The following is a 14,489-nucleotide window of genomic DNA, read 5'->3' as shown; positions in this document are numbered from 1 at the left end:
GGAAACAAACATATGGATTTCACACTTGCAGAAAATATTGCCTTTGCCTATGCTTCCTAGGCCACACATGGATAGCGTTAGCTACACGGAGAAGAAATTACACTTGCTAGGAGGAGAAGCACTTCACTCAGCCAGGGTGTTGGCTCTCCTTTGCCATTCATTGTGACTACAGATATCAAAGGCCAGAGAGCTGGGCCTGCCAGCCGCGGTGATGGTGATGGCTTCAAGAAGAAGCTTCAGCAAGAGGGCTGGGCGTCTTCAATTGTCATACTACCCCGGTACCCCTGTGCTCGCCTGCTCTAATTCTGTGCTGAAACTTCAGTTCAGTGACACGACATTTCAGACTAACTAGCCCAAAGGCAGGCATCCCTTCCTGGAGATCTGCCCCACTTCAGTTAAAGGTGAGATTTATCACTGATCTATTTAACCAGTGCAAATAACAGTACTTTCTCTATTAAGAAATTTGGGGGGAGGTTTGTTTATCTTCATGACTTTCTTCACAGTGAAATTACTACGATTAGACTAAGGTGAGACATGAAATCAGGAAGTTGCTATTCCCGATTACTTCTCTCTGTAGATACTCTTGTTCCAGAATGTATTGAGTTATTTTGGAAAACACACATTCCCCACATCATTTGAGACAATTCTAATTCTGAACAAGAACATCCAGACCCTTAGTTAAAAAACAAAGATTTTGTTTAAGAAAAGATGAAATAAGAAAATTTGAAAATTTCAAACTTTTTTTTTTTCATGAAGACGTTTCTAAATATTTGACGTTTCCAGTTAGGGAGTAAACATTGACTGTGGTTAAGAATCAAAGAAACAAGGATGGGTGGCCTGGAAGCTGAGGCTAGGGAAGAATTAGAAGAATTTTCTCAATAAACTCTAAGGATATTCTTCCAGGGTGAGAGCAACCACTGCACTGCCCATGCAGGGGAGTACTACCCCCTCCTGCAGCAGACGCAGGAAGATACGTATCTGCAGGGTGGAGACCGGCTGCAGGTCTCCAAGGGGAAAGCAGCCTCCTTGGTTGATGTTACCAGCAATAACACCTGAGTTCAGACACTGCCTGTGTCAACTAGGAAAGCAGTCCTAGTGGGATTCGGCAAGAAATGGATCAAGGTCTCCAAGTCCAGATCTGATCCCACTCCTGGGCCTGTAGTAGAGATTAGGCCAGATCTATGCAATGGCCCTGAATCCAACATCCTTGGACTTCAGGAGTCTGTTAGGGTCAAGAGCCGTTTCTTAAGGGACTGGTTAGGTTAGCACAACGCTGACCTTCACTCTGGGGAGAAGGTGCATGTGGGAGAAGGGAGAAAACATTAGTTAGAGGGCGTGGACAGGATTTGGCTGTAAGTGCCCTGAAAGCATCCCCCCTCCTAGAGGTCTGTCTGTCTGGGCCTGGGGCCAAGGTGGAGATAACGCAGCTGAGGGCTGTCCCCTTCCTTTGGTGACCTTGGATTGAGTGCTCCCAGACAGCGCTGCAGAGAGGCCTCCGCCAGGGCTAACCCCGTCCCATGGGAGTGGATTTTAAGCTGAGCCTCTGCCATCTGTCCCCTGCCAGAGCTACAGCTCCTGCTGTGTTGCAGCCATGCCTGTACCTGGCCACAGGCCCTAGTGATCTGGTCCCAGACCCTGATCCACAGACTGACTTCCCAGCCTGGCCTTGGAGCTGCCTCATCACTGCGGACCTGCCCAGGAGTCAGCAGGCTGCGTCTGGCCGGCCCGCTTTGCCTCATTTCGGTACTGTGGGACTGGGTCCCTGTGCCATTGCCCCGACAAGCTCGTTATTGCATTGTTATTAGGGCAATATTGTATTGCTTGTTATTACAGCTCCTGGCTCGCCTTCCCTTGTGGAGCAGTCAGCCCTCGCTGCTGTCTGACATTGGCACGGCCAAAAGGACCAAAAGGCAGCTAACATTCCTTTGTCCCAGGCAAGGAGTGATTAACATCAAAATTGTTATAAGGGAAAAAAATGCCATTTTTATTTTTTCCCTTATAACAATTGGTGAAAGTTCTGGTGAAAAATCAAAACAGAATGGAAAGGAACCCAAGATACGTTCAGTTTTGAATTTAAGTTCCATTAGTTCCATCCCAGTTGCTGAAATTCTGCACCAAAACAGTTCACTTTGGCCAAGAATTTCCTTTCTGGGGTCAGAAAATGCTGTGCTGTAACACGCTGAGAACTCTCTACATTGCACCCATAATAGCCAGGGAAAATTTGTGAGACGCAGGTGACTACTCTAAAGCCTGGTGACAAAGGAAGAGGGGGAAGGGTCAAGGTGCTGCCCTCAGGCATATGTGCTGTGAGGAAGGGAGGATGCAGTGCATGAAAGAGGACAGACAGCTAGTTCACCTCTGTCATAGGCATTACTATAGTCGGATCCATCAGCTGCTGAGTATGCTGCACCCAAGTCCACCAAAGCATTTCAGTATGTTTTTAAGTTAAACACTGGAGTAGCCCCATCTAGACTGCTGGGCTCAAGTTTCTTCTTCTGCTCAAGTACTTAGGCTGAACATGGGCCACAGCACTCAGCATCGTGCCGAAGAAAGCCCCCAAGAGTGTTTTAAATGAAGGGAACAATGATGTGGAAAGAACATCTAACTATAATAGCCACTTCCAGGTCATTCCTGTCAGATTTTACTTGCCAGAGGTAAACTAGCCTGAAATTTGCGATGCCAACTCACCTGTCAAAGAGGGGCTTCTCTCCACAGTCGAAGGAATCCTGCAGATCTTTGACAAGGTTGGCTTGGCCAGGCATCCGAAAGAGCCCCTCCTCAGTAAGACCTCGCTCCCTAATAAAATCCGCACACTGTTCCACCAGCAGCGGGGCCAGCCGCTGGCCATACTTCCTCTCGTACTGTACCGTGTCCTCCAAACGCTGCCCAAAGATCCCTGCCAACAGACAGCAAAAGAGAAGTTCTGCTGTAAGCTGCACTTTTCCATGAGCTGCCGCACAGGGCACAGGATGAGGGAGTGGAAACTGTTTCACAAGCAGCCAGTGAAGCTGGCATGAAGATCCAGTTTCTGACAGATTCAAAAGAATAAAAGAATTTTAAAAAGCAAGTAGAATTACCTGCTGAGCATTTTGTTCTGCTTAAGAATGCTTTAACTTCTGCCCAGGTCAGTTTATACCGGTTATAGCCAAGGAAGGCAAAACAGCATTGCTTATAGCAGCGGTGCTGACTGACTGATGATGCATGGATTAAGTCATCATACTTCCATAGCATCTTCTGTCCCAAGGACTCCAAAACAAAGGCTACACTGACTTTTTGGGACACAGTCATTTTCTGCAAGCACCCACCTCTTAGCTAGGACACAGCTATCCTTTAACAGCCGCAGGTTGCAGCTGCGCAGCCCAACAGGTAGGATGATAAGCAAGCCTGCCACGGGACTGCTAACATGACAGAGTATAGTCGTCAAAATTAGAACTGGCTGTTGTTAAAATCCCCCGTCATCCTGCAAGTGTTGGATTTCTATTTCTCCTTTAATTTAAATCAAAAAATAAAAATTAAAATTTTTATTTAGGGAGTAAAATACATGCAATTAATTGCTTTCCTACTGAAACGCGTGCCTTACTTCCTGCACCTCAAAAGTATCAGAAGCACCAGATAGTCTAAACACAGGCTGGCCACAGGTCTTTCTTAAGTCAAACCTAGAGCAGGTATCATCCAGCGTGAAGCACTGGCTCCCTCTTTGGGGAACTGGGAGTTCCTGATCATACCAGCTGCTGAACTCCATTACTGGCACACATCAGACCTTTCATACAACACAGAAAAGGCTCAGGCTTTAAGATCCAGAGGTCTTAGTTCAATCCATGCCTCTAGGGGACTGCTCCATCTGAAACACAGTCTGGGAAACATGTTCTGCAACCATAACTGTAGCACCCTACCAGGCGTAGAGGAGTCGGGGAGGATATCATCCAAGTTAACCCCATTTTGGAAATGAGATATTCAGCAAGTATCAGAATCCCCAAGCCTACTCAGTTTCAGACAAAGCCAGACCATAGCAGATAGGAAATTCTTTTCAAAGATCACTCAGAGCAACAAGAAACTTTCTACTCATTTCAAGGAGCTCTAGATCATGCATTTAGCACTCAGTGCTGCAGGTTTGAAAAAACGGCAGTATACAATACTGGAGTTACACTGTGTTTGCACATGCTTATACCAGGGCAGAGAATTTGCTTATTTCTTAAAGCTCTACTTACCTTCCTGCAAGTAACCACACTTTCCATTTTTATTTTAGTGCTATATTCATGGGAGGCTGAAGACTGCTGCCAGGAAATCTCCTAACCACCATTCACTATCCTCCATGGCATAAATCATATCAAATCAGACCTGCATTCTGTATTCAGTCCAACCCTGCTAAATCCTTGCTGAAACAAATTTTCCACCAACCTCAGTTTCAACTCTCTGAACGAGGCGTGCAAGAAGGATCCAAAGTCCAAGGTCCTTTCCCTGCCAGTTTGTGACACATCAGAAGACAGAACCTTTCCATACACTTCAGCCTACACAACTGCATTACAATATCAGAGCCGGAGAGCCATGAAGAGTCTTGAAGGAAATTCCCTTCTTATCCTAGCAAAATACTATGCCCTGGAGCATGGGAGTGCATTATCTTTATCACTGTAAATTCTGGTTTTCTTGCAGAGTAAAGGTTTTACTAGTTCTAGTTTCTAATCTGTTTATGAATTTTCACTGAGGTGTGTGTCTCTGAAGTTACATTCTGGGGCAGGGAATCTCTTCCTGCTTTTGCACAGATTGCTTTTTAATCTCACCAAGTAATCCCCACTGTCATTAAGGGGCAGAGTAAAGCAGCATAGCAAGACCATTCAGTATGTGGGGCTCAGCATTGTCCAAGAGCTCCCAGGGCACTTACAGAGGCTGGGCGGCCATGAAAGAACAGCCTTTCCAGCCCACTTTCTCAGAAAACGTCTCCATCCAGATTGCAGCTGAAAAAGTGAAGCCTGTTTGTCCTGTCCTCTCTGCTGAGGCTGCCAATGAGGGGACCCACCAGCAACTCAAAAGTGCTTATCATAGCAAACACACAAAAGAATAATTCAAGTAATAGGAGTTGCAAGGTACAATGCAGGTCCCTCACCTGTGAAAGGCTGAGCAGGAGCACATGTCCAACCTCCTTCAGATTATTCTGCTAATGACCCTGTCTCCCCCTTCCTCTGAACTGAACGCTTGATCCTGGGCTGGGCCATGGGCCAATGCAAACCAAGGTCCTTCAGCATTAGTTACAGTAAGCTTGGACCAGACACCAAGCTGTGCACTCTAGAGAAAAAAAAAAAAAAAAAACCCTCCATATCCAGGTTTCCTCCTCAAAATGGTATTTGGTATTTACTTTTCTTGATGCAAGATATATAGGGTTAGGGACATAGGTCTGTGGTAGATGTCAGGGCAATCACAGCATAGCAACACTTGTCTTCCCAAATCTCTACTTGTAGAATCATGGCCCTGTTTCCCAAACAGTGAATCTGGAGAAAAACCGGGAAAGTAAGGTAAGTGCTCTGCATCCCTGCAGGTACAGAGCACAGAATTAATGTTCTTCCAGAAGCCCATGTTTGGGTGCTCCAGACTTATCCCAAGCTAATCCCAAGCAAGGGGAAAGGCAGAATCAGACACACACATACGCGAACACACACACAGGAGAACTGCATGCATAATCTCCACTTGCAGTGTGAAACTTTATCTGCTTTTCTCTAGCCTTGGCTGGCCATGCTCTAATGCATTTCAGGTGACATCAGTCTGTGCTTGCCCAGTCAACTTGGATCACAACCATAGTAGCTTCCTGTAAGTACAACCAATGTCCAGGACTCCTGGGCAGCATGTTGCCTGCAGCCAAAAGGAGATACAGAGGTTAAGGAATGTGACTTTAAGCTACCAGATGAAGATGGAAGGGTGACATACTTTCAGATCCATAAATAGAAGCAGTTGGACCTTCTGCAAACACAACATCCATTTTTCTCTAGGTGGCTGCTGCAGAACCAGCCACTGGCGACACCTATCCTTTCCCCCTTCTCAGGCATGGAGGTTGGTAGCATCCTTTTCTCCTGGAGAGAAACATCAGTCTCTGGAGGATACCAAAGCACTGTAATACTCTTCCACAGTATTGCTCACCTCTCTGTGTTCACACTATTTCAAATACGTAGCAAGAAGAAACAGCCATGAAATCAAGACTGGCATGAGTAAGGAAGAAGCTCATCTACCCCGTGATATGATGAGTGAAAAGAGCTGGACTGGCACAAGCAAGGTTCCCTTCTGTGCGACAGCGTGCGCTCAAGGGCTCTGCATGGCAGAGCTCACTCAGCCCTCCAGGTTAGCCAGTTTCCGCAGAGGCATAAAAAAGGCCCTCCAGCCATCGCCAGAATGAAAGACCAGGATGCTCTCTTGGCAGCCCCGTTATGGCCCAGCTCCAACTGCAGATCTACATTTTCTATTTCTCTCAACCCTGAATCCTAATTTTCCAGGGGAGTGCTAGAAAAGGCCCCCAAGCATTGCCCAGACAAAATGCTTCTCCCAAACCAAGTCTGTTGATAGCTCCAATTTCCCTTTGCAGACCCCTTCCAACACCACTTCAACTGCAGCTCTTTCTCTTCAACTCTCTTTCTCTTCAACTGCTTTCTCTTTCACTCGGCCTCAACCCTAATTATTTTATGGGGCTGTAAACAAGGTCCTCCAGCAATTGCCCAGACCAGACTTCTGGCCTAGCTCTCCATGCAGCCCCCACTTTCCTTTGGCAGTTCCTTTCCAGACATGCGCACACTGCAGCTCTACGTTTTCTCTTTTTCTCAACCCCGACCATAACCCTAAGTTTCTTGGGCAGCCTTAGTCTTGGCCCCTCAAACGATGCCTAGAAGAAATCTTTCTCCTAGCCCAGGTCCCTTGATGCTCCCAACTTTCCTTGGGCAGCCCCTTTCCAGCTGCACTCCCACTGCAGTCCTACATTTTCTCTTTCTCTCCACCCTAACCCTAATTTCTTTCTACTGAACCACAGACAGAGAACCCCTCCCCCCAGCTGTTGCTCATGTTGCTACACCTCTTGGCTGTAAGAATATTAGGGTTAGGGTTTATTTGGCTTTAGAGAGAGAAAGCATAAAGCTGCAGTTAGAATAGGGCTGGGAGGGGGCTGCCGAAGACAAGCAGGGATGCCAAGAGAGCTGGGCTTGGTGAAACTGTTCATCTGTGCAATGGCTGTACACCTCATCTGTGGCTTGGAAGAAGAAATGAGGGTTAGGGTTGCGAGAGTAAACTAAGAGAGGGGAGCAGGGATATCTTTGCAGTGGGGCTGGAAAAGGACTGCTGACACAAGTTGGAGCTGCTGACAGTCCAGGGCTGGCAGAAATCTTTCCTCTGGGCATCTGCTGGGGGGCCTTGACTAAGTCTGCCCTCAGGAAGATTAGCATTAGGGCTCTCACAGACACAGCTATGCTGGCAAGAGACACAGCAGATTCACACAGTTCAATCTCCAGGGCTGAACAGGGCAGACCGGGGAGACAGTATCCTGTTAGCTCTATAAAGGTCATCTCACTTCAGCTGAGTCCCGCAAGGGCTTGTAAAACTGAGGTGGTCAAATATCCCTGAAACCAGCAGGCTATGACAGCATTGCTGGGCAGGCAATGCCCTGCTTTGCAAGGAAAAGCAAACATGGAGCCAGTTGCATACATCCTCATCTGCTGGCTCCTCGAGGCACAGGCCTGTTTTTAATCACTGGGGCCTGTAGCTCAGGCTGAACTTGGCAGTGTTTCACTCCATTCGATGATCCTGCTGGAACACATTACAGTCCTGCTCTTCATTCAGGGGAAGGGGAGCAAGTGCCATCCAAACACAGTCCCAGACAGGAGTAGGCTGGAAATAAAGCCAAAAGCTACTAGCAAACCAAGGGTTAATGTTCCTTGTTACATCCTTATCTAGAGCTTGGCGCTTTTGTTTGGTTTCAAAGCAGGAGGGGAAGAAAAAAAAAAAAGGAAAAAAGAAATGCCTGCAACCACATCCTTAATCTCAGAAAGATTCAACGGACACCAAACAAATGGGGCTAGCAGAGCTAAGAATTTCTTTCCTCCACTCCAACAAACTGTCTCTGTTCTTTAAAGATTTAGGTGGCTCTTTGTGGAAAACACGAGCCAGAAACGATGTACTGACTAAGGCACAGACAGGCTCTCTGTCCTGGCCCGAATAGCTCACCCACCAGCTCCAGGCATACAAAGCCTATACATTCAACTATGCTGTCCAGACATGCAGTGGGCAGGAAAATATATGCTCCCTGCTTCATTTTTCCTCATCAGAGCTCTGATTTCAACCAAAATAAACTAAAGACAGATGATAAAGTCAGTCCTTGACTAGGTTTTCTTCACAGAGAGGACAGAGGATTCCGTATGTGCTTGAAGTGGGAAAAGTCCAGAAACACCTATGTCAGCTCTACATTTTAGTATACACACATTCAAAGATGTGCAGGAAGATAATCAGGCACACACCTGGATGATGCTGCACAGCACTACGCACGCCCTCACAGACCTACAGTTTATGGATGCACAAGACTGTGTACGTGCTCACCTGCACACGTAAGCTTTTGCTCTGACCTTCCCACATACATGCTCAGGCTCCCATTTATCTGTCCCTCTCACACATGAAAGCAGAGAGAAAAAATCATGGGCAGACATTCAGAGATGCATACACTTTCACAGCACAAAGCACACACACCTGTAGCTCTCTCTTCTTTCCTCTCACCTGGTCCCCCTGCAAGCACATCCTATATCAATTACTGCAGCAGCAATTGAAAAGGGAGTCCCACAGTGCTAGGAGGTGCACGTTCCTAATAACAGTTGGTCCATAAAAACTAAACAATCCAGCTAGACAAAGTAGACAAGAACGGGGGAAAGAAAAGGAAGTGACAGATGATCAGGAACCAAGACAAATCAGATTAAATAACTCGCCCAAAGTCGCACAAATGAGTCTGTGGCAGAACTTGGCACATACTGAGCCCATTCCCCACAAAGATCAGCCTTCACATGCTAGGACATGCTCGTTCTCATCCACATATACGTGTTTATATATCCTGGGTGAAAACAAACACAAACGCACTTCCTCAAAACCATCATTACATGCTAAGTTGGAATCTGACTATTTTTGGCCACGCTGAGCCCTCCTCACTCTTTCCCGTTCATAAAGACAGCTACTATATTTAGATATTTAGCCTCTGCCTGAGCATACCTATGTCTCAGCTCAAATGTCCGCCTTTTCTCTAGGAAAAGGAAACCGTAACAACTAAAAACTCTGGAAAATCATCTCATACCTCTTGTTCTTGTGCAGCACTCCGCTACATGACAGGCGCTGAGCTTCAAGCAGAAACCAGGCAGCGTCAGACAGCAGGAGCGGCAGAGAAAGAAAGTCCTGACTTCAGGCATCAGACACATTCTGAGTCCCAGCGCTGGCAACTTTCCATTCACCCAGCGCTACAGAGCGGAGAGCAGCCGATCTGCCCTGGGAGATAATCTCAGCAGCACATCTGGTCTCAGCTCCACAACTCGGCATTAATTATGACTTGTGCAGAAAGCATTTGAAATATCCAATGAGATGCAGAGCTCCCCAGCTCCCTCCGCCAGGGGAAGGAGAGAGAGGGAGAAAGACAGACAGGCAGGTAGGGTCTTGCCCACCCTCGAAGCTGCCGCCAACGTAAACAGCAGCTAAGTACGGGTCACAAGTTTTAACAAAGGCATCCCCCATCGGCTGTGTAATATATTCATGCTCTAATTGCTTGTCAGATCTATTCCTGATAGCTAGAAGAGCTGTGCAACAGTTGCTGTCTGCATGCCACACTCTGGATCTCTTCCTGATACAAGCAATGCTAGCTGCGCTGCAGGCAACCTGGTGCCCTGGTCTGGCCTTTGAGTTGCTTGCAAAGCACCAGAAGCAGAAAGCTTGAGTTGGAGGGGAACGTCCCCCCACCTTTGCCTTAGCACGGCTCGAGGACATCGCTGCAGCTCTGGCACATGCTCAAAAGTTTTACACAACCTAGGACAAGCCACAGCCTTTGATCTGCTGCAGCTTTTTTGTCCTTATGGCCTTTGCTTTAGCCCTTTACAGAGAACTTGCCTGATGATGAATAGCTCAGCTAGATAACTGGTAGGGGAAGGAACGAAAAGTTCCTTCTGTGTGAACCAGCCCCTAAGACTTGCTGCAGGACCGGACTGAGAGGGCTACCCTGAGAGTTCCTACCCTCAGGGTAAGTGGCCTGTAGTTGAGACAAATCACACACTGCCTCATGCAGTTATACAGAGGTCAGCCCTTCATCGCACTTACAAAACGTGCTCACGTGACTGCAAATCTGCAGCAGTCACCAGTCAGAACCTTTTTTGCCCCAGGCTTCTGGGGAATTTTAACAATTCTGGCTAACTTTGTTCCCCTCTGCAGAAAAAAGTAAGTTTTGTCCCTGTCTGCAGCTGCTCATGTGCTTCTGATAGTAAAATACCACATCCGTGGTCACAATACAGGCCACCCTCATCTGAACGTGGTGGCCTACTGGTGTAGTTGCTTAACTACACTGTAGCTCAGCTTGCATGTGCACATCAGAGAGGACAACGACCCAGTAGTCAAGTTCTGAGATTCCAGCCACTGAGACAGCGTTGTTCCGCAACTCAGGAAACTGGAGATCAAATTCTGTCTCCATGTCCTCTGTTTTGACCAAAAGCTGAAGAAATGACTGTCTCTCCGAACCAGGGCTGAAGGCTCCAGTTCTCAAATAGTGAGTTAGCATTTCAGAATTAGACACAAGAAGCCCAGACAATATGCTAGGCAATACTTAAAGCTCACTACAGAACATTTACTAAGTGATGGAGATCTTTAAAAAGAAGGTACAAATGAGACACCAGGTACTCTTCATTATCCTTCTATTATCCTCTCTCCGTGGTGATCACAGCAAGCAGCAGGTTAGGGAGAGCCTGCCCCCAGCACTGGCTGGCGAGTAGGACCAATCCCCTTCTGAATGTCTGACACATCGTCAAAGTTTCTTGGCACTGTTCCCTGGAACGATGCCTCAAAATGTGTCACGTCTGCTAATAACATTACGGCGCCTGAGACTCAATGTTTGGGGTGGAAGCCCAGGAGATAGCAAATGCAGATTCTTATTCTTCCATTCAGTTCTCCATTTCTGTTTTCCATCTCTCAAATCACATGAACGCAAAGGCATCTAAGGAAATGGAAAGTCAGCTTGTTTAAAATGGATTCTTTTGTGCCCAAAGTGTAATTAACCTGAGGAATTCACAGCTTCTCTGTGGCCAAGGCCGCGGCATGATTCAAAGCATGATTAGACGTCAGCATGAATGATAAGAATACTGTGAGTTGTGAGAGAGATGACAAAGAGGATGCAAGCTCTTCTCCAAAGAAAGAAGGAATACATCCTCTGTGAGAGGAAAAGGCAGGAGCACATGCTTGCTCATATGAGCATCACAATTAAAGCAGAAAATGGCAGCTGCTTCAGAGCTGCTCCCTGCACATGGTAACTCTGCAGCCATAAGTATCCTGTGAGGGCAATTAACGTTGTGCTGCATATTTACACACTCCGCAATTATCATCTTATCTCCTTATTTGAAACCAATTCTCAATCCATTTCAAAACATTACATTAAAAATCATGACTTAGGCTACAAGATATGATGAGACTGAAATAAAAATCACAATGTATATATATACACATTGTGTGTGTGTGTGTGTGTGTATATATATACATATATATATATATATTTAATTTGTGTTCTGTGTTTTGAATTTCTCGGTCATACTTGGATCCTGCTTTTTCCTGTTACCACATTTCTTACAAATGAAATCCAAGATTCTCACATAATCACTGGATTGCAGGGACTGCAGACTCCAGAAGTACACCCGATGCTGCAAGACTAGCAATAAAGTCCAGAGTGTTAGCCATGCTGCATATAAACTGTCATCAGAATTGCCACTTGGAGATCTCCTCCTACAGATGTGCCAAGGACAGAAGGGGTAACTGGTAAGGGAGAAGGGGTAACAGAGGGAGACTGAACTCCCTCTTCCCCCATCGGTCTGAGGTTCTTTAGCTGAAAGGAAAGTTTACCGCTGTCTGGTCTGCTCTTATTTTCCTAAAAGGGAATGTAGGTTTCTAAAGCTGTTTGGCAAGAAAACCTCACATGAACTTCCTGCTTTGGAGCTGGAGACATTTTCTTCCCCGGTGCCACTGTGTGGAGAAGGCTCCTAGCAATGCTTTCATGAGCTAGCGCCTCCACAGTTATTCTGCTGCAGGTACTGGAGGAGGGAGAGAGATCCTGCCTCTGCATGTCGCTACAAGCCTCAAGAATGGCTGGGAAGTTCACTGAAGCTCATACAACCTCTGAAAATCCAGGAATGTTTCAGGCTTGGCATCTAACTCAGGTCAAATTCAGTCTTGAATCTGGCTGCAGCAGACAGGAATGGTGAGCCTGCATGAACTCAAAGATCCCTCCCCAACTCTGAACAAACCTGCCGGTTGGTACAGCTCTAGCAAGTACCCATAGGGTGCAGGTATTTTTAGACACCAGCTTACACATACTATTAGCTAATACACAGAAATACTCAAGAGGATTTGTCTGCGGATGCTCAGATCCAGGAAACGGCTTTGTCTATTTGGAGAGAAAGGGCCTAGTCTCAAAGTTAGAACCAGAGTTGAAGTTCCTTAACTTTCAGGTAAGTTGAGCCTTAAACACACTCATCTCTTAACCTAGGCAAACAGAGGCAGCTTGAACATCTCCTTTTATTCATCAAAAGCTGGCAGTGAAATGTCTACAGGTGATCAGTCACAGGGCTCTGAACCTAGCAGGAAAGCCTTCAATAGTAAGCATTGCCCTGTACAGAAAATCTCCCTTCCAGTTTCTCCCCTCTCCAAACACCTCAGACAGATCCTACTCTGAATAAAATGATTTCCCCGCATTCTTCTCCTATTCTTGGCTAGGGACTCAACCTTTACTGCTAAAATTAAATCCTTTGAGAATAAACAGGCTTCTGCTTACTGACTGATAAACCAGCTCACCCCAGGTGGAAAGGTTAGCAAATAGCAGTGTCCATCTTTGTCTCACAATAGATTCAGCCTAACCTGTGTGTGATGCTTTTCCATCTCTGTAAAACGTGCTAGGAAAGGAACCGATTGGACAGCATTGTGAATTACCCTGCAGTGGACTCTGCCCAGTTTATGCTTTAAATTGAGATTACAACTGTTTGCTCACAGAGAAAAGATGATAAACAGACCTAAACATCACTTAACCACAGCATTCTGAATCCAGAGCCAAACCCACGCGTTTATTGGTCTATTTCTTTCTAAACAAAGACAAGAAGCACTTGGAGAACAAAACATCACGAGCACCAAAAAATGCCTTTTAATGTAGCAAGCAGTAATCTGAGCAAATGTGTCCTGGAAAACTTCTTTCTACCCACAACATAAGAACACATTTTGCAGAACTTTTTTATTTACCGACTCTTGCACACGCCTGTCATTAACAGAGACCTTCCATAGACTTGAATGAAGCTATGTCTGTAGAAAGCACCTGACTGGCAGAACTTCTCTCCCAGGTATGCTGCATATTGCTTTCCCCACTGCACAGAAAACTTTACAAAACTTCTGAGTGTTAGTGCATACAAAATAGTTATGACATAGCATATTTGCCACCAGAGTCTCAGCACTAGAGAAGGACTAAAACTCCAATCTTGCGTCCAAATGCAAGGATCACAGAGTCTGAATACTGCTGCTGATCCTCATTTCTGCTGCAGATCTGGACTTCTGACCAGCCCAGAACCTGGCAGGGCCTGTGATCTAGATTGACAGCTAAAAGTTAGGGCACAGGATCAAACAAACATCACCAAAGAATCAGCGTTGAACGCATGGGTTCCTATCCAAATCAACTCCACCATAAATACTTCTGTCAATCTGTAACCTCCAATTGTAAAAGTCACCAATGGGTGAACTGCAAAAGGTTTCACTTTGTTGCTTCCTCAAACTCAACCAATGATGAATATCCATTAGCTAATTCCCATACATTTACCTTTATCCTCCACTATCTAAATAGAAGTCCCAGTGAAAACAAGTGCAACTTACACCTTTGCCACCCATAAAGCATAAGGTCAGGGAGTAACTTCTAGCAGCAACTGAACCTGACTAGCTGTGCTTGGAAAGGGGATGGCATTTAGCTCCACTTTGTAAAATGAATAAAACATTTCAGTGTATGTGCCAGCCTTTCAGGAACACTTCCAGCATAGGTCAAGGACTGAATGTTCCCTTCCCATACCAGCAGCTCAGAAGGTAGGATGGGGAAACTGCAAGGCTGATTGCCTGATGATGGTGGAGAGAAGAGAACCATGAGCGGTAGAAGAGTAACTCTTAGAAAGGAAATAGGAAAAGAGAGGCAGGGCAAATTTCTTTACTCTTGGCTCCTAAACAGTTAACATTACAACTTGCAAGGAGCAGCCTACCTTTCCCCTTTAGTAAGCACA

General features: G+C 46.1%; 1 protein-coding gene across 18 annotated transcripts in view; it reads right to left on the bottom strand.

The window, feature by feature from the left end:
• The window catches only part of ARHGAP22 (Rho GTPase activating protein 22), a 176,562-nt gene that overhangs the window by 20,736 nt on the left and 141,337 nt on the right, over positions 1–14,489 (bottom strand). For 17 of the 18 annotated variants that reach the window (XM_068950169.1, XM_068950167.1, XM_068950176.1 and 14 more), the window contains one exon: positions 2,689–2,896. In XM_068950169.1, coding sequence (XP_068806270.1) covers positions 2,689–2,896 — 208 coding nt within the window. Of the gene's footprint in view, positions 1–2,688; positions 2,897–9,298; positions 10,377–14,489 lie in introns of those variants that run through there. The other variant, XM_009677864.2, reaches the window with a different exon arrangement.

Source organism: Struthio camelus, chromosome 7 (genome assembly GCF_040807025.1).
Source record: "Struthio camelus isolate bStrCam1 chromosome 7, bStrCam1.hap1, whole genome shotgun sequence".
Lineage (NCBI taxonomy): Eukaryota > Metazoa > Chordata > Aves > Struthioniformes > Struthionidae > Struthio > Struthio camelus.
This window is presented reverse-complemented; position numbering and strand designations above follow the sequence as displayed.